General features: G+C 43.7%; 1 protein-coding gene across 1 annotated transcript in view; it reads right to left on the bottom strand.

The window, feature by feature from the left end:
* Positions 1–20,277, bottom strand: part of LOC109935136 (DENN domain-containing protein 5B-like) — a 125,523-nt gene that overhangs the window by 87,115 nt on the left and 18,131 nt on the right. Inside the window, exon 2 of the mRNA XM_048607812.1 lies at positions 10,996–11,183. Coding sequence (XP_048463769.1) covers positions 10,996–11,183 — 188 coding nt within the window. The remainder of the gene's footprint in view (positions 1–10,995; positions 11,184–20,277) is intronic.

Here is a 20,277-nt window from a genome sequence, read left to right as displayed (position 1 = left end):
AAATGACCTGGATGAGGGCATAGAAGGATGGGTTAGTAAATTTGCGGATGACACCAAAGTCGGTGGAGTTGTGGATAGTGCGGAAGGATGTTGCAGGTTACAGAGGGACATAGATAAGCTGGGCTGAGAGGTGGCAAATGGAGTTTAATGTGGAAAAGTGTGAGGTGATTCACTTTGGAAGGAGTAACAGGAATACAGAGTACTGGGCTAATGGTAAGATTCTTGGTAGTGTGGATGAGCAGAAAGATCTCGGTGTCCATGTGCATAGATCACTGAAAGTTGCCACCCAGGTTGATAGCGTTGTTAAGAAGGCGTACGGTGTGTTAGGTTTTATTGGTAGAGGGATTGAGTTTCGGAGCCATGAGGTCATGTTGCAGCTGTACAAAACTCTGGTGCGGCTGCACTTGGAGTATTGGATACAGTTCTGGTCACCGCATTATAGGAAGAATGTGGAAGCATTGGAAAGGGTGCAGAGGAGATTTACCAGGATGTTGCCTGGTATGGAGGGAAGGTCTTATGAGGAAAGGCTGAGGGACTTGAGGCTGTTTTCGTTAGAGAGAAGAAGGTTAAGAGGTGACTTCATAGAGACATACAAGATGATCAGAGGATTAGACAGGGTGGACAGTGGGAGCCTTTTTCCTCGGATGGTGATGGCTAGCACAAGGGGACATAGCTTTAAATTGAGGGGTGATAGATATAGGACAGATGTCACAGGTAGGTTCTTTACTCAGAGAGTAGTAAGGGCGTGGAATGCCCTGCCTGCAAAAATAGTAGACTCGTCAACTTTAAGGGCATTTAAATGGTCATTGGATAAACATATGGATGATAATGGAATAGTTTAGATTAGATGGGCTTCAGATTGGTTTCACAGGTCGGCGCAACATCGAGGGCCGAAAGGCCTGTACTGCGCTGTAATGTTCTATGTTCTATGTTCTAAAGGCTCAGACATGCTCAGTCAGCCCCTTGGACGGTCAGAGTCAGGATCCTCTCCACTTAAGGGGTGAGGAGGCAAATAACAAGGAGCCCACCACCCACTCTGACTCATCCTGCCCTTCTGTGGGCTGTTTTCCTTCTGGAATGAGAGCGAGGTGGATATTAAGGGAGATGAAAGTGGGTGGTACAGCTGTTACTGCTGGTGCAAGTGGGGAGGTGTTCCGAGTGCGTGAGTAGGCAGCACAGAGAGCATACAGGGTTAGAGGGTGAGGGGTCGGGGTGGGTGAGAGCAGGTGAGGGAAGATGTTGCACACAATAGTGAGAGAGGCAGAGAATGAGCCTTGGTCGGAGACCAGAGTGTGAGGTATTGAAGAGGAAATGCCGGAACTGATGCTGGCTGAGTGGGGAAGGTCACTGTCCCTCTTTCTACCGTGCTGGGCATTGCTCTAGATGGGTGAGACTGCACCGACCCGAGTGGTAATCTTCCAGGTTGGCATGATCGCGTGTCATTGCCTCCCCACTGGTCCTGTGGGAGAAGGACGGCCCGCCTATGTACCATCCTCACCAGCAGGAGCTCCAGGTGCATGCCCACAAAGTAGGGCACCAGCTTTACCTTGTCTATCACATCCAGAGCAAATATTAGGAATAGTGCAGAGCAGCTCCAGACTTAGTGTTTGTTTGGGTGCACAACCGACATTTAAAATTGATGAGGTCAGTGAATTCTGGGATATCCTGGCAGTGGGCAAGTTGTTCCAGGAATGGTGCGTCGTAGAATGGGGCTAGAATCGAACAGGAGAGATGCCAGAGGGATAGAGTAGGCAATTAATGAGGTCTGTGTGGTAAAATTCAGTGAGAGAACTTGTTCGGCCTCACGGTGAGAGACCCTCCAAAAAATTTGATGCAACTGGCACTTAGCGAAAGAATAAAGGTAAGAATCAGCCCGTAGAAACTTAGAATAGAGAGAAAGGCCATTCTGCCCATAGGGCAGTCCTGGCCACAAAGCTTATTTTGGTTTCTAGTATTTTAGGGTGCAGCCTAATGTGTTTACTCAAGTGCTTTAGAAAGACAATAAGGATTTCTTATCAGTCACCATACCCCCAACTCAATTAAGTCTTGAGTTCCAGATCCCCCTTAACCTCAGTGAAGAAGAATGGCCAACACCTCCCTAATGCTTCTACCAATGGCTGTAAATTTATGACGCCTGGTAATTGACCACACTGCCAGGGTCAGTCAGCTCTTATCTATTCTATCTAGGCCCCTCATAATTTTATACAATTCAATCAGATAAATAAATCTCTGCTCAGCCTCCTTTGTTCCAAAGAAAACAACTCCAGGCTAAGGCACCTTTTCTTATTCTCATACAATTCTCCAGACCAGGTAACATCTTCATAAGGCCATGTCAACTCATTAGTGCAATCACATCCTTCCTGTAACATGATGGCCTGTCCTGCACGTAGTATACTAGCTACGATCCGATAGTGATTTTGTGCATTTCTAGAGTAAAGTTCCCTACTCTAATCTTCAGATAATACAGATAAGGACCAGTGGAGAGCAATCAGACATGAGCGACTGTCACATCTTTCCTCATGATGCCACACCAGCACTCTACAGGCCCCCTTATTGAAACAAATGGATCAGATCAAAGCACTGCAGTCCTGCCGCACCCAGTCATGAATGATCATGGACAGTACAACAACTAAAGGAAGGAGACTTCATAAACACCTCAAAAGTTGGAAGAATTCAGGATGAGGTCAAAACACAATCTTTTCAAGGGGGAGTTAGGGCTTCTTAGGGCTAAAGGGATCAAAGGGTGTGGGGAGAAAGTGGCCACAGGGTACTGAGCTGGATGATCATTCATGATCATATTGAATAGCAATTGACCTTAAAGGCCTACTCCTGCACCTATTTTCTATCTCGATTTTAATCAATCACATGCCTGGGACTTTCACTAATTGATGTGGACTTTAGACCACTTCAGGCATGCATTAAGGACATCTCTGAAGCATCTTTGTTCTCCACCTGGGAGTTTCCTGCCATGACCATGTTCTAAGCAGAACCTTAAACGTCAGGTTAAACATTCACTCCCATCAACACTGGCACATAGGGCAGCAGTGGGCACCAATTACTGGATGCACTGCAGAAATTCACCAAAGCTTCTTGAATAGCCCCAATGCACAGCAGAACACCACCACTTGCAAGTCCCCCTCCGAGCAACATACCATCCTGCATTGGAACAACATCACTGTTCCTTCACTGGTACTGGGTTAAACTCCTGGAACTCCCTTCCTAATACTTCCAGACTGCAGCAGTTCAAGAAGGCAGCTCACCACCACTGTCTTAAGGACAATTAGGGATGGAAAATATACAAATGGCTTGCTCACATTTAATAAAACAGTCAAATAAAAAAAAAGTAGTCTATATCTGCTAGTACCACCTATTTTTGTACTCAAAGGATATTAGTTTGCATACTTATGGAAATAGAGTAGGGACTGGGGCCAATTGGATAGCTATTTCAAACAGATGGCACACAAACTAAAACTGAATAACATTCTTCTGCAATTTCTGCATCGTCCTATGATACTCTGGTGGCCTGTGGTCACTGAAAAACATAGTTGCTAGATCCAGTCCAACATAGAGCTCAGTGCTATTGTGTGAATTGCCTCACAATATAATTGGAGCTTCAGATAAACACCATAATCATGTTTTGATCAAGCAAATGGCAGGTTACTATTGAATGTGTTTACTTAATTAGCAGCATATTGGGCTTTTACACCAATTTCACACAATTAATAATCTTTTTAATCTTCAAAAACAATCCCCACAAGTGTATTGGGTTGACTGAAAATGATCAAATGGCCTATTTTCTGGCAATTTGAGTGAATAAATCTGACAGTATCAGTCCAGTCTCCAGACCCTCATCCAATTTAAGACCTCTCGTTGTCTGCTTAATGCTGCTAATCTATCTCTGGCTAAAGAATCTGTGCAGTAGCCAAAAGTGCATTTGCTTTTTAGAGACTGAGAAAGTTGAAGAATATTTCTCTTGCAGCCACTCACAAGTTCAAAACACATTTTCATTTAAACTCGACACACACCCTTTGGAAAATGGTTAAATTGGATTTGGGCTGAAGTAAGTCTGTATTCCAATGGAACAATCATCTGACAATTGCATGGGTACAAAGCAATCAGGGCGATTCAAACTGCACACCAAGTAATCAGCATTTCTTGTTTATAGCTTTCACATTTCTACTGAAGACCTGGGAATCACTAGTCCTTGTCTATTACAGACTGCAATATAACTCAGCTGATATTTCATCATTGTTTTTGCTTATTCCCTGTCAGGATTGACAGGATTGATCTTTTCATTGTCTGCAGCATAACTTTTTTGAGCACAGTCGAACTTTGTGGTGGTAATATCAACAGGAGTAGGCCATTCAGTTCCTCGAGTCTGCTCTACTATTCCACAGGGAGAGGCAGTAGTTTAGTGATATTATCACTAGGCTGTTAATCCAGGTAATGTTCTGGGGACCTAGGTTCAAATCCCATCATGGCAGAATGTGGAATTTGAATTCAATTTGGGGGGGGGGAAAAAAAAATCTGGAATTAAGTGTCTAATGATGACTATGAATCCATTGCCAATTGTTGGAAACTTGTAAAGATAAAATAGTCTTAACAAAAGTGGGGAGGCACTAGACTGTTAATCCAAAGATTCTGGTAATGTTCTGAGGACCTGGGTTCAAATCCTACAATGGTAGGTGGTCAAATCTTAATTCAATAAAAATCTGGAATTAAAAGTCTAATGATGACCATGAATCCATTGCCAATTGCTGGAAAATCCTATCTGGTTCACTATCATCCTTTCAGAAAGGAAACTGCCATCCTTACCTGTTCTAGACTAGATATGATTCCAGGCCCACAGCAATGCAGTTGACTGTTAACTGCTCTCTGGGATGGGCAATAAATGCTAGCCTAGCCAGTGATGCCCCCAATCAATGAGTAAAAATAAAACATGGCAGATTTGTAACCTAACACTACAAGCTCACCTTGGTCCCAGAAGCCATCAATATCTAACAAACTCAGTTTAGAAATTTTCATTGAACTCCAGCCTTTTGTGGCAAAAATCCAGGATCTTCTGCTTACTCCTCAAGAGAAGAACTTTTTTCATTTATTCACTTGTAGGACATGGGCATTACTGGCTAGGCCAATGTTTTATGGACTGTCTCTAGTTGCCCTTGAGAAGGTGATGGTGAGCTGCCTTCTTGAACCTCTAGAGTTCATGTTGGTGAATAAATATCATTAGTGAATGGTCTCACTCCCATTTTCAAACTTGAACCTTTCAATCCACCCCCATCATTTCCACAAACCCAGAGAAATCGCTTTTCTTCAGCTACAGTAGAAAAATCTGCTCACCATCTTCAAAGCCTCAATTAAATCAGTTGCCCATCTTCAATGTTAGTGAATGACTAATTTGGAGTGTGTTCAAATCCGTGACAGTATGGTAATCTGAATTCAGTTTATTTTCAAAGTCTGGGATTAAAAGCTGACATTACTTCTTCTTAAAAAATTCATGGAGCTGTTTTGGATTGTTGTAGAAACTGGGCTTGAGGTATTAGAATTAAATTATCTGGGCAACGTAGGGTCTGATGTATGTTATAAAAATGTAAAAATAGATAGGATTTTTCTTGCAACAATCCATGAAATGCATCTGCCATCAGGTTAAAAATGCAGCTGTTTCACACAGTTAACAGTCTCAAGGTTGATATTATCTAGGTCAGTTGTTTCAAGGCTTTATATAAGGAACCTCTTCAAACTCCTGGATAAAGCTGATCGTGCTCTTGTTTCGTTTGGGTGAGTTTGTCATTAATTAGCCTCACAGGATCTCAAAAGGTCACCTTTTTGCTGATATTTTGCGGTCCACGACCTGGCATCTTGGGATTTCTCTATTTTATAGTTTGGCGTCTATTCACTAACACAGTTATTTCTGTTGCAAAGTACATTCCTTCCCATTGCATAACATATTGCTGGATCAAATCCCATGGGGAGAATTTCTTCTTTTATCTAAATTTATTCATAGAATACAAGTGTTGCTGGCTCAGCCAATGTAATTGCCCAACCCGAGCTATCCTGGAGAAGGCAGCAATGAGCTGCTCCCTGAACCACTGCAGCCCCAAATGGTATTGCTACACCCGCAGTGATGTTCAGGAGGGAGGTCCCAGATTCTAACCCAGTGAGAATGAAGGAGCGGCAAAATAGATCCAAGTCAGGATGGTGTGTGGCTTGGAGGAGAACTGGCAGATGATGATGTTCTCATGCCTCTGCTGTCTTCTGGGTGGTAGAAGCTACTGGTTTAAGAAAAGCTGTTGACAAACAAAAGCCTTTTGTGAGATGCAGCAGTTCATCCTCGAGATGTTACGTACTCCAGTCAACGGTGGGCTGGTGATGGAGGGAGTAAATATCTAACACTTTGGAGGACGTGGGATGCTTTATCCAGCATGGTGCTGAGCTCCTTGAGCTTTTCTCTGGAGCTTTATTCATCTAGTGACGTAGACAGTAATCCATCAGGCTCCTGAATCATGCATATGAACATACATCACTTCCAGCAAATACAAATGAACTGATTGTCCTATGTTGGTTATTGGTGTAGCTACTGGTATACTCAGAGTTGTTCAGCAAGTGTTGCCCAATCACAGAATCACATCTAACAACCAACATTTTGTTTTGGGCTTGCACAGTCTTTAAAACGAACAGCCCAAGACACGCACTGAGTTGATTAACCAGTCATTTGGACACAGCTCTTTTACACTTGCTCGAAGCTGTTTTCACATTCATTTGCATGGGCCCATTCTCTGCAAAGAAGAGGCGTATGGCTAAACCTTCACGTGCCTGATACTCATTTCCCGAACTGGGCCAATGTCCCAGTTAGTGAGGTGGCCTTGGTATCTGGCCACCTCCGCTTTCACATTGAACCTGTTGCTGGGGGCCAGCAGTCACAAAAAGCTTCTGCAGCAGGGACACAGAGAAGACAGACACAGCTCTCAAGAACACCATGCAAAAGGAATTGGCAGGACCAGGCAGGCAGGATGGGGAATCGGAGGATCAAGAAATGACCCAAATCATGACTCCCAGATTAAAATCTGGATTGCGTTTCAGCCATATTTGGTAGAAGGCACCCCTGGTGCTGTTAAATTCAGATCGAGGCTTCCTTCCCTTGAACAGAAGTACATTCAGGACTCCTACAATGGGAAACAACCAGGAAATTCTACGACTGTGCAGTGCTCTGTTCCATTGGGACACCAAGAGTACCTGAGAAGTACAGGTTGCTGGCAAACAGTACCAATAAAGCTGATTGAAATATGCCTCATTTCAGATCCTAAAAGAGTCAAATCATACAAAAACCCGCTAGATGGTCATCGACAAACCTGGCAATGTTGTTGAACAGCCCAGAGCACCTAATTATCACTTGAATTAAGCTGTTAACTTGATGCAAACTGGTGTTACTTTTCATTACAGTTCAGACACAATAAATATATCACCCACTAGGTAAATACTGAATAACAGAGTCGTCACGGACTGGAGAGCCACACAGTGGGATCCAAAGGAAGAATAATGTCCTCCCAAGCACGAGACCCAATTCCACCATCAAACTTTGAACATGACCCCTCTCATTCAGTATTTTGTGGCAAGATCAGAGGAGAAAGCCTGATGGGATGCAACAGCACACCAGTGATAAAGACTTCATTCATTCTAACAGGAATAAAAGTCCGCCATTGAACTCCTCAAAAGCCTATTCTACTATTTTTTTAAAACGTGGCTGATCTGTACCTCAACTATATTTAACTGCCCTAGATCCATATCCATTGATACTTTTACCTCACAAAAATCTATGAAACTCACATTGGAGAATTTCCATTTACCAATTTATTTTTGGAACGGGTTTAAGTTCCAGACTTGTACTTTTTTTTATGGCTAAACTGGTACCTTCTTTGCTGTAGATGATCTATGGGGATCTAGAATGTTTTACTTCCTCCTCCTGTACGGGGGCAGTGCAAGTAACAGTTTGTTAAACATCTTCTGGTTATAACTGCAAAGGATAAAAGAGAGAAGCTTTTCCCTTCTGTCTGTTGCTCTAACACTCAGCAAAAAATCAATAAAATGGCTGCTGATAAACTCTCATAAACAATTTGATCAGTAGCCGCACTTGAGGTGAAATATAAGATTCTTAAAAGGGCTTCGCAAGGCAATAAAGTCTTCATTTGATAGTACCTTGCACAACCAAAGATTATCCAAAAGCAATCTGCACCCAAATAAGCATTCTTGAAATGCTATTATTGTGGTCAAGTAGGAAAAGCAAGCTCCCACAAATCGCTCATCCCCCTCCAGTGGTCCCCGACATCACAGATACCAATCTTCCTGCATATCAGTTCACTTCACATGATAGCAAGAAGCGGTTGGAGGCACTGGATACTACAAAGGCTATGGGCCCTGACAACATTCTGGCAACAGTCCTGAAGACTTGTGCTCCAGAACTTGCTGCTCCCCTAGCCAAACTTTTCCGGCATAGTTACAACACTGGTATCTACCTGGCAATGTGCAAAATTGGCCAGGTATGTCCTGTACACGAAAAGCAGGACAAATCCAACTCAGCCAATTTACCACGCCCCCACCCCCCACCCGAGCAGTTTGCCCTCGATCATCAGTAAAGTGATCGAAGGTGTCATCAACAGTGCTGTGGAACAGCACCTGCTCAGCAATAACCTGCTCAGTGACACCCAGTTTGGGTTCTGCCAGGGCCACTCAGCTCTGGATCTCATTAGAGCCTTGGTTCAAACATGGACAAAAGAGCTGAATTCCAGAGGTGATGAGACTGACAGTCATTGACATCAAGGTCATGTTTGACTGAGTGTGACATCAAGGAGCCCTAGCAAAACTGGAATCAATGGGTATCAGGGGGCAAACTCTCCAGTGATTGGAGTCATACCTGACACAAAAGGAAGATGGTTGCCGTTGTTGGAGGTCAGTCATCTTAGCTCCAGGATATCTCTGCAAAAGTTTGTCAAGGTACTGTCCCAGGTCCAACTGTCTTAGGTTGCTTCATCAATGACACTCCCTCCATCATAAGGTCAGACATGGAGTTGTTTACTGATAACAGCACAATTTCCAGCTCCATTCATGATTCCTTAGTTATTGAAGCCGTCCATGTCCAAATACGACAGGACCTGGATAATTTCCAGGTTTGGACTGACTTGTGGCAAGTAATATTTGTGTCAGGCAGAGTAAGTCAGTGACCATCTCCAGAAAGAGACAATCAAACCATTCAGCCTTGATGTTCTATGGTGTTACCATCACTGAAACCCCCCACTATCGACATTCTTGGAGAGGGGGGTGGTTGGGGACGGCTGTGGTGTTACCATTGACCAGCATCTGAAACAGACCAATCATATAAACACAGTGGCTATAAGACCAGGTCAGAGGCTAGGAATACTCTGGTGAGTAACTCACCTGCTGGCTCCCCAAAGCCTGCCCACCACCTACAAAGCACAAATCAGGAGTGTGGTGCAATACTCCCAACTTGCGTGGATGGGTGCAGCTCCAATGACACTGAAGAAGCAACACCACCCATGGCAAAGTTGTTCATTTGATTGGCGAGAAACATCCACTCCCTCGGCTACCGACGCTCACTAGCAGCAGTGTGTACCATTTACAAGACGCACTGCAGAAATTCACCAAGGCTGCTCCAACATCACCTCCTAAACCCAGAACCACTTCCATCTTAGTGACTAGGGCTGCAGATACATGGGAACACCATCATCTGCAAGTTCTCCTCCAAGCCACACACCATCCTAGTGTAGAAACATATCACCATTACTTCACGGTTCACTCACTAACAGCACTGTGGGTCAACCCACAGCAGGAGGACTGCAGCAGTTCAAGGTGTCAGCTCACCACCACCTTCTCAAGGGCAACTAGGGATGGACAATAAATGCTGGCCAGCCAGTGACACCCACTTCCCATGAATGAAATAAAAATGCAGCAAATAATAACAAATAACATTTCTTTTTGTGTGGCGTGTTTATTGAAGAATAAATAAACGGCCAGAACTCCAGAGATAACCCTCACTCATATTTAGTGCCGAGTGCTAAGAGGAAAGACAGGGCCTCTGTTTAAATTTTCATGTGATGGAAGGAATGTCCAACAATACAGCACTCCCTCATTGTGCAGGAATGTCAGTCTGGATTATTCTGCTCAAGTTAAGCAGTGCAGCTTGAACCAACTCAGCCATCTGAGTCAGGAAGTGCTATTAACTGTGAGTGCTCAGTCATTGATACATTCCAATCAGAGGTATTTGATATAATAAGAATCATGGAATAACGCAAGAAGATGCAGTTGAACTAGAAAATATTTACATATTGAACGGTGTTGTTGGTTAAAGGGTATATGCATGGTCTGCTAGTTTATCTCATAGAATCCCTACAGTATGGAAAGCAGGCCATTCAGCCCATCGTATCCACACTGACCCTCTGAAGAGCTCCCCATCTAGACCCACACCCCTACCTTTCCCTGCAACCCCCCAAGCCTCCACACTATGGGCAATTTAGCATAGCCAATCCACCATAACTGCACATCTTTGGACAGTGGAAGGAAACTGGAGCACCCAGAGGAAACCCACGACAGACACAATGTGCCAACTCCACAACAGACAGTTGCCCAAGGGTGGAATTGAACCTGGGTCTCTGGCACTGTGAAGCAGCAGTGCTATCCACTGAGCCACCACACCATCCTTGTGGAAGGGAGGCAGGACAGGTTTTAAGTTAGGTATAGTGCAAAAAAAGTGGCCCAGAAGCCTTTTAGGGTATTAACACTGAAAGATTCTCATTGCAGTTCTCCCACTCTCCAACCCCCAAATACCTCCCTGGGGTTTAGAGCACTGGTGTTACCCTCCCTTCCTATTTACAGGATGAGCTCCCCCTCCTTGAAGTGGTAGGGTGGATGCACTTATCCCAATGCTTGCCATGTTTGCCTGGCCACAGAGTGGAGTCCCTGCCTCACACAGGCTCTAGCTCTTACCTCTTGCGGCAGCTCCAACTTGGACCGGTCATTGGGCTCCTTGGACTGCAAGCCCATCAAGTACGGAACGGGAGCGTCGAGGAAGTGCAGCAGGGAGGCCGGGAGAATGGGAACGTAGACATGCTGCCACTGGAAGGGGAAGAGGAGCGTGGTGATTCCTTCAGCTACTGTCATCAGCCGCTGGTAATCTGAAAGCGGATAGTTATCGGTGTTTATTTCTTGGTGGGAAGCACAGGAGAGGAAGGTTTCAAATTTTCAACAAAAAGTCAATGCAAATCATTTTGCCACCAAATGCTTAGTCTTTTTTCAACAGTCTGTTGTCAAAGTACCAGTCTCTATGTTGAGCTACTTCAGATAACAGCAGTTTGCAACCTGTTTGGACAAGTTTCACAAACTGATATCGATATGTTTGATTAGGCAGTAAAAGACTTTCAGGGATTTACCAGGTTTTATTGTAAATCTATAGATTACCAGTTTCCACAGTTCCCATCTGGACACTGTCCAGAAGGCAAAACTCCCCAATTGGTAAGAACCCAGCTTGCTTTCTCCTTTACACCCAATGAACAAATTACAAACAAGAACCAAAAGAACTGCAGAGGCTGTAAATCAGAAGCAAAAACAAAGTTGCTGGAAAAGCTCAGCAGGTCTGGCAGCATCTGTGAAGGAGAAAACAGAGTTAACGTTTCAGTTACTGAGGGTCCAGTGACTGAGGGTTCTGAGGAAGGGTCACCAGACCCGAAACGTTAACTCTGTGTTCATTGTGTGTTTCCAAACTGCAATTGATTTTGTCATTTCCTGCAGGTCCTCTCATGGTCTGGAGAATTTGTTTGAGATTTTATCCTGCCAACAAATTATGTCAGCATAAGAAGAGGAGTAGGTCATTTAGTCTCTTGAGCCTGTTCCGCTGTTCAATGAGATCATGGCTAATCTGTGGCCTAAAACCACAGACCTGTCTTTTGACCCGTATCCTTAAATACCTTTGCTTACCCAAACTTTAGCTACCTCAGATATAAAATTAACAACTGACCCAGCATCTGCTGCCTTTACTGGAAGAGAGTTCCAAACATCTATCACTCTCTGTGTATAGAAGTGTTTCCAAATATCTCCTCTGAACGGTCTGGCATTAATTCTCAGACAATGCCCTCTGTTTCTAAAATTCCCGACCAGTGGAAATAGTTTATCTACCCTGTCTTTTCCTGTTAATGCATTGAAGTTCTCAATCAAACTTCAATTGATTTTGGTGGGAGAGTTCCAGAGCTCTGATCTGAAACCTATCGTATACATGTGATCATTGTGAGGAAAATGTATGGGCACGACCAAAAATAGATTACTCGAAGATTGTCACTTATCAATTTTGGAAGATCTTCATCACCTGGAGGGCATTGAGAATGCTCAAAGGCACGATAGGCAGTTAGGTATTTAAGAGAAAGTTAAATAAGCACAGTGAGTCATAGATGTTTACAGCATTGAAACAGGCCCTTCGGCCCAACATGTTCATGTCGCCCAGTTTTCACAATTAAACTGGTCCCACTTGAGACAGAAAGAAATAGAAATGATGTTGACATATGGAAGGAGACTGCAGGGTGACCTGTTCCTGGGCTGAAAATTCAACACAATTAAACTGCTACCCGGATCTCTTGATTTCGAGAACAGATAAGGAAGGTGATCAGGAGCCCACGCCTAGGGATTGGCCAATCCCTGGACCAGCAATGATCACAGATCCGTTGCTGATTTCCATTCCAGGACGGGGGGAAAGGAGGCGGGACTGTATATGGGAAAACCAAGGAATGAATTAGTCAGTCGGAATTATCCGTTAAAAGAAAGGACCAGAGTATTGACTGTGGTGAGTTCACCAACCCCCCCACTCCACCCCATGTAAAACAGTCCCATTGCTGGGACAATGTGCATTTACATAGCACCGATAAAAAATAATGGAGGCCATGCTAACCAGAGATATCAGGAGGGGTAAACAACAGTTTTGCCAAAGTAGTCTTACAAAAAAGTTGAAAAAGAAATGATCTGGTTTATATAATCTTATACAACCATTGGATATACCAAATCACTTCACAACCAATTAACTAGAGCTATTATAATACAGGAATGTGACAGCATATTTGTACACAGCAAGCTTCCAGAAACAGTAATGTGATAAATTAATAGATAATATCCTGCAGTTTTACAAATTCATTGACAATTATTGGGCCAGCAACAGAACATCCCTGTTCTTTATGGAAATAATGCCAGAGGGGTCATTTCATGGTCAGGGACAGAAAATACATCCTCAATGATGTTCCTGGTCCAGGCCTGTGGGCCCCTAGGCCTACAACCTCCACCCCCAACCCCCACCCCCACCGTACTTCAGCACTGAAGCCTCTGGCAGCTCTAGGCCCTGACGTACCCCTTGTCTCAAGGCTTGCGTCATCCAAATTGAGCTCGCAAGGAGTTTGGTTTAATGCTTCATCTGAAAGATGGCCCTTCCAACAGTGCAGCACCCCGCCCCCAGTATAGAACAGGAGTTTCAAAGTGGATTATGTGCTCAAGTCCTTGGAGCAGGCCTTAAACCCACAAGCTTCTGACTCAAAAGTAAAAGAATCAATACTGAGTCACGGCGACTACCATAGTCTGAGAAAAGTACAGAAAGGCTGCAGGTTTAGAGAGGGCATGGTGGGATGAAAGGATACCACTGATCATGGCTACACAAATGATTACTTTTTGTAATCTCAAAGTACAAAAAAGGGGCTTTAAAGTTAGGAGAAGTAAGTGAGTTTTGATTATAACCAGCATTCCATAGAGCAAACTGATGCTTGTCTCATCTGTGTAACCTCTACACAATTGGAGATATTTATTTTTGGGGTATACATGGAAATTCAATTCCCAGTTCGGATTATAAGGATATTTTCCTGTTACTTGGGTGAGGCAGGACCATATCATTGGAAGTTGACCAGGCAGTTTGGATATACTCCTGACTGCACATCATGTCGGGCCACTTAAAGGATTGACCAGGGCTATGGACCTGAAATTAATTACACAGCTTGGGTGATAATTTTAATTCACTGCCTCAAATTGCTTGAGCCAAGTGACTGTGCTCTGTCAAATGGTTACTCTTACAATTACCTCACAAACATCCATAGAATCCCTACAGTGCAGAAAGAGGCCATTTGGTGTTGTGGTTGGTTGGCTCGCCGAGCTGGTTCATTGTTATTCCACAGACGTTTCATTACCCTCCTTATCCACGTGGATAGAGATGAGTGAGTATTGGGCATGTTTTTGTAGCCAGTTGGTGCTCATGTAGCCTTGTTGTTAATTTCCTTCCTGTTTGCCCCTCACAGTGCACATCCCACCCATACACTCCATCCCTGTAACCCTGCATTTCCCATGGCTAATCCACACATCCCTGGATACTATGGACAATTTAGCATGGCCAATCCACCAAACCTGCACATCTCTGGACTGTGGGAGGAAACCCACACAGACACGGGGAGAATGTGCAAACTCCACACAGACAGTCGCCTGAGGCTGGAATCGAATCCGGGTCCCTGGTGCTGTGAGGTAACAGTGTTACCCACTGAGCTACCGTGCTTGTTTCAATATTGTAAAAAGCCAGGAATACAACTTGACAAAAGTGCTGACTATCATTAGGAATGAAGACAACAGCAAGAGAGGCAATAAATCCAGGCTTCAGCAGTAGAGGTCAGCAGTCCCATTCAGACCAACCCCACTTCAATTCTTGCAGGTACCATTGATCCAAGTAGGTTATTATTTTGTTCAAGTGCTTGAACAAGAGCCTATCACAGTGTTGTGAATTATTTCACAATCCCCTCAACGCCGGTTCAAGACTGGAAACAACATTGACTATAAGTTGCACATACATCTATCGCCTGAGAGCATGCTCAGTTACTAAGGAGATAGTCGCAGTATGCTGTAGACTCCCTGTTGCCAGGGTGACTAGGTTGCTTTGTTCTATGCTTATAATATTACGAAGCTGCCGTGTGCCACTTTCACTGACGGCTAACACTTGATCCCCAACGGTTTTAGAATTCAGACTTCTCATTTCAAATTGCTCATCAAACGTTCAAAATGTTTTCAGTTTAAATTCAAACTAGAGTTGGTGGAGTTTGTATGTGGAAACCTCCTTTTTTCCCTGCTCTGTCCAAAATCCATTTTCTCCCGTAGATTCTCAACGGAGTGTGTTTTCACATATACATTCCCACCATCGTCAAGCCCACTCCCCATAAGATTCTGCCTGACCTTTGTGTCTCGGCTCAGAGAGCAGGACCTGCCATTCAAAGAGGCTAACACAGCTCAATACTTTCAGTTGCTCAATGATGAGACATAAACTGTGCCAACTTGTAACCTTCATTCACCTGTTGTTTTCTTTTCTCATTTTCTTGCCCCATGATTGCAGAGGGCAGTTATTGCAATGCCCACTTGTTAAACCTGCTGACAGTGATCAACTGTTATTGAGGCCACCTTCCCGTGAAATGGGACAATGACTGTGTCCAAATCGCTTGTCCTGTATGACACAACTCAAATTTCCCAAAGCAACGAGGCAGATTAAATAACACGGTACAGTTTCGGCTGTTCTGCGATGACATGCTCAGCAATCACTTTGCAAAGGCCCCGCAAACAGCGAAGAGATGAATGACCACTTCATTTGCTTCTCTGAGTGCTAATTGAGAAGGAAATGTTGGTCAGGACGTGCGAGAGATGGGTGATGTGCTGACATGCTTGTCCCACTTCCCTGGAATGATCCAATATGATCATGCAACAGAAATGTAACATTATCCGTTAGATCAATATTAATGGAATCACAACAGATGTCTGTCAATAGAAAAGCTTTAATCAATTCTTACAAACAACATGGCAATTCTACACATCAGTGTATGGAATCAGATGTCCTTGGAAAACATTGTTGTTTAGTCCTGGGAGTCTGATTTCTCCAGATCAAGACACTTATACACAAATGATTGCTGAGCAAATGAGGAAACATTCATCATTTTGTCCTGGCCAGCACAGCAACTACAGGATCTTTTCATCATTACGTTTTTCCTGACTTGCATTCTTCAACCCATTGATCACTGTCCTGTATGTCCTCTCTCAAAGTTAGGATTTGGTAACTTGTTCTTCCTTGCAGATGACTTGACCAATATGTACTCAGGCTAATTGGGTCACTTGTTCACACAGCCTGCACAGATTTGACGGACTGAATGGCCATCTGAGCTGTACGGTCTGACAATAAAGACATGCCTTTGATTAAGCAGCACCTTCTACAGCCCAAAGCCTTTTAACAACCCAGAACTACTCTGCAGTCACAGTTGTAAAGAAGGAAATTCTGCAGCCAATTTGAACACAGCAAGGTCCCATGAGCAATCTATTTTACTCATGATATTGCTTGGGAGATACAGAAGTCAACCAGGTACTCAGATCATCTGCTTTTCTTCCAATGGTGCCAGAGGATCTTTTAGATCCACCTAACAGGTTGGAGGGGCCTAGGTTGATTGTGTTGTCTGAAACTCCATGCCTCTCCCGGGATAACACTCCTTCAGTGCCCTGCTCTGTCAGTTTGGTCTTTGTCCTCGAGTCTCTGGAGTGAGACTTGAACCAATAGCATCCCAACTGAGAGACAAGAGCGCTCCCCACAACTGACATGCTTTTCCATTGGTAAGAAACTGAATTAAGAAAGCACTGCCAGCAGTGCAGATGATGTTGAGCCAGAATAATTGCAACTACAGGTCCAATGCAAAGGTAGAGACCAGATTCCAGGCCGGCAATCCCAGTGCGTCACCAGAGGTGCTGTTTATTAGGGGTGACTTTAAGACCTGTCTTCCCCTTACAGCAGTTCAACTAAATGGTAAAGATCCCATTGCATTATTTACAAATAAACACAGAAAATAGGTGCAGGAGTGGGCCATTCGGCCCTTTGAGCCCGCACAGCCATTCAATATGGTCGTGGCTAATCATGGAATTTCAGTATCCCATTCCCGCTTTCTCTCCATACCCCTCGATCCCTTTGACTGCAAGAGCCACGTCCAGCTCCCTCTTCAATATATCTAATGATCCGGCCCCAACAGCTTCCTGTGAAAGAGAATTCCACAGGTTCACACCCCTCCGAGAGAAGAAATTCTCCCTCATCTCAGTCCTGAATGGCTTACCCTCTATTCTTAGGCTGTGACCCCTCGTTCTGGACTCCCCTAATATTCTTCCTGCATCTAGCCTGTCCGGTCCCATCAGGATTTTATATGTTTCTGTGAGATCCACCCTACACATTTTTATAAATTCCAGTCAGTACAAGCCCAGCTGATCCACTCTCTTTTCATAAAGCACAAGATATTCTTCCTGTTCTCAGCTAACATTCTTGTCTCTAACAATCCACCAATAACTTATGACTCACAACAACTTGCATTGCTATAGCGCCTTTACCATCATAAAATGTTTCAATGACCTAAACAGGAATACGCTCAGATAAAACTGATGCACAGCCCTGGAAGGAAATAATAGGCCCAGTGACTAAAATGCTTAAAAGAATAAAGGCAAAATATTTCAGATGCTGAAAATCTGAAACAAATACAAAGAATGCTGGAGAAACGCAGCAGGTTTGGTAGAATCTACAGAGAGAGGAACAAAGTTAATACTCAGAACTGAAAGATTTTTCTGAAGAAGTGTCATACCAGATTCAAAATTTTAAGCATTGGTTCTCTTTCTACAGATATTGCTAGGCCTATTGAGTGTCTCTAGCATTCTGTATTTGCTTGATTAAAGAGTTTGGTTTTAAATTGACTTCTTGTTTGTGGATCTTTGCTGTGGAAGCGTAAGCTGACATGGGGGCTTGGTTGAAATAAAATAGTGATTGCAATTTATTGGACTTGAAATTTCTCCACAAATACGAGGCCTTTCACTGTTATTTGTGCTCAAGGTTCTTATTAGCTTACATTATACACAGAGGTCTGCTGAATGGAGCCATTTGTCTTGGAGTTCGAAAAGAAAATCACAACAGCATCATTTCGGCAAATTTCACATTCAGTGATGTCAGTGTCGGGGAGTTGAATACACATTTGCAATCTCAGGAAAGGTCGCAACAAGTTCCTGCACTCCCTACCGCAGAGAAATCACCCTTTCTACACCATTCAAAACTTCTCCAGTTCCTGTTTTAACCCATGGTAGTTCTGATTGACTGATGTCAAAGCTAAAATTTTTTGTTGAATTGTTTATGGGATCACTGGCTAGGCCAGCGTTTATTGCCCATCCTTCATGGAGCAAGTGGTGGTGAGCTGCCGTTTTGAAAACTGCAATTCTTGGGGTGTAGAAACACACACAATGCTGTTATGAAGGATTCCAGGGTCTGACCCAATGCACCCCATACTCAGTGCACTGACCAATAAATGCAAGTGTACCAAATGTCTTCTCCATTATCCTGTCTAGCTGCAACTCCACTTTCAAGGAACTCTGGACCTGTTTGTAAATCTTGAGCATTGTTAGAGCTGCACTCATTGACGCAGTTAGAGAGCATTCTATCAGACTACTGGTGTGTGCTTTGTAAAGGGCAGATGGGCTTTGTACGTTACAATCTCACCCATTCTTGGAACTGATCTGGGACTGCCTGAACCACCAACGGTTGGCTCTGTCAGTGGCACACTTGCCTCTGAGTCACAAGGTTATGGAATCAAACCCCACTCCAGAGCTTGAGAAACCAAGGCACTCCAGCAATACTGATGGAGTGCTGCAATGTTGGAAGTCAGACCTTCAGATGAGATGTTAAACAGAAACACCACACGTCCTCTCAGATGGAGATCCCATTGGCATTATTTGAAAGAAGAATCGGGGAAGTTACCTCTGATGTGCTGAGCCATATTTATCCCTTAATCGACATCTCAAATTATCTGGTCATTATCATATTTGGGAGTTTGGTGCTGGTTGCTGCATTATAACAGTGAAGGCACATCTAAAGGACTTGACTGGCTTAAGTACTTCGAGACATCCAGCAATCATGGAAAGTGCTAAGCCAAATGAAAACCTCTCTTCCATTCTACACTCACTTCACATCGAACCTTCACACAGCAAAAAAGGGAGTGATTTCCATAGTGTCTGGATGGGAAAATTGAGCCCAGAGGGGCAGAAATTCCAATGTAACAAGAAGCGGAGACATTGATGAATGCATGAGTCACTCACACAGGGAGCTGAAGAGCTAGAACTCAATAAACACAGAATTCCCTTGATGAGCACAAATTGCTCAGGCAGCCCCAGGGCTTGAAGAAGCACCATGCTTGAAACGCATTAGCTTTGCGCAAACAGCTGCAACACAACATAAATGCGGAAAGAGGCAGCTTTAACTAAAAAGTTCCCCACTGCAGGATAAAAGCAAATACTAGGCCACTCCACAGTTTTAAAGTCCCTGGGAGCTGCCAAGATATGCATTCGTTGTGAAGTCAACCAACTGTTTTTGACAAATTTAAGGCCACACGTTGTACGATGAGTACCAACAACTTAGTTTCAATACCCACCAGAAGAGAAGGATGAAATAAAACGCTGACTGAAGCCAAGAAGCTGTTCCAGAATATTCTGGAATGCAAAGAATAAGACAAAAGAAAAAGCAAAGTGAACTTCAAACTGACCCATCCAGCCTATCCCACACAGTTGTACATCACAATTTATATAGACTCCATATAGATTCATACCATCTCATGGAAGAGGTAAACAGTCAAATAAAATCTTTGAAGGAAATATCTGGATGACCTCTCATTAATGCCCCCTTATTAATGTCAAAGCAAATTACTGCAGATTGAGTTAAAGAGTCACAGAGTTATACAGCACAGAAACAGACCTTTCGGTCCAACTCGTCCAGGCCAAATAGATATCCTAAATAAATCTAGTCCCATTTGCCAGTATTTGGCCCATATCCCTCTAGACACTTCTTATTCATGTGCCCATCCAGATGCCTTTTAAATGTTGTACTTGTACCAACCACCACCACTTCCTCTGACAGCAAAATATCTGGAATTAAGAATCTAATGATGACCATGAGTCCATTGTCGATTGTTGGAAAAAGTCATCAGGTTCACTAATGTCCTTTAGGGAAGGAAACTGCCATCCTTACCTGGTCTCACCTTACATGTGACTCCACATCCACTGCAATGTGGTTGATTCTGAACTGCCCTCTGGGAAATTAGGGATGGGCAATAAATGCTGCCTAGCCATCGATGCCCTCATCCCATTAATGAATAAAGAAAAAAAAAAATCACATTCCATACACACACCACCCTCTGCTTGACAACGTTACCCCCTTAG

This window comes from Rhincodon typus, chromosome 18 (genome assembly GCF_021869965.1).
Source record: "Rhincodon typus isolate 14 chromosome 18, sRhiTyp1.1, whole genome shotgun sequence".
NCBI lineage: Eukaryota > Metazoa > Chordata > Chondrichthyes > Orectolobiformes > Rhincodontidae > Rhincodon > Rhincodon typus.
The sequence above is the reverse complement of the archived record's forward strand: the minus strand, read 5'-3'. Positions and strand labels throughout refer to the sequence as shown.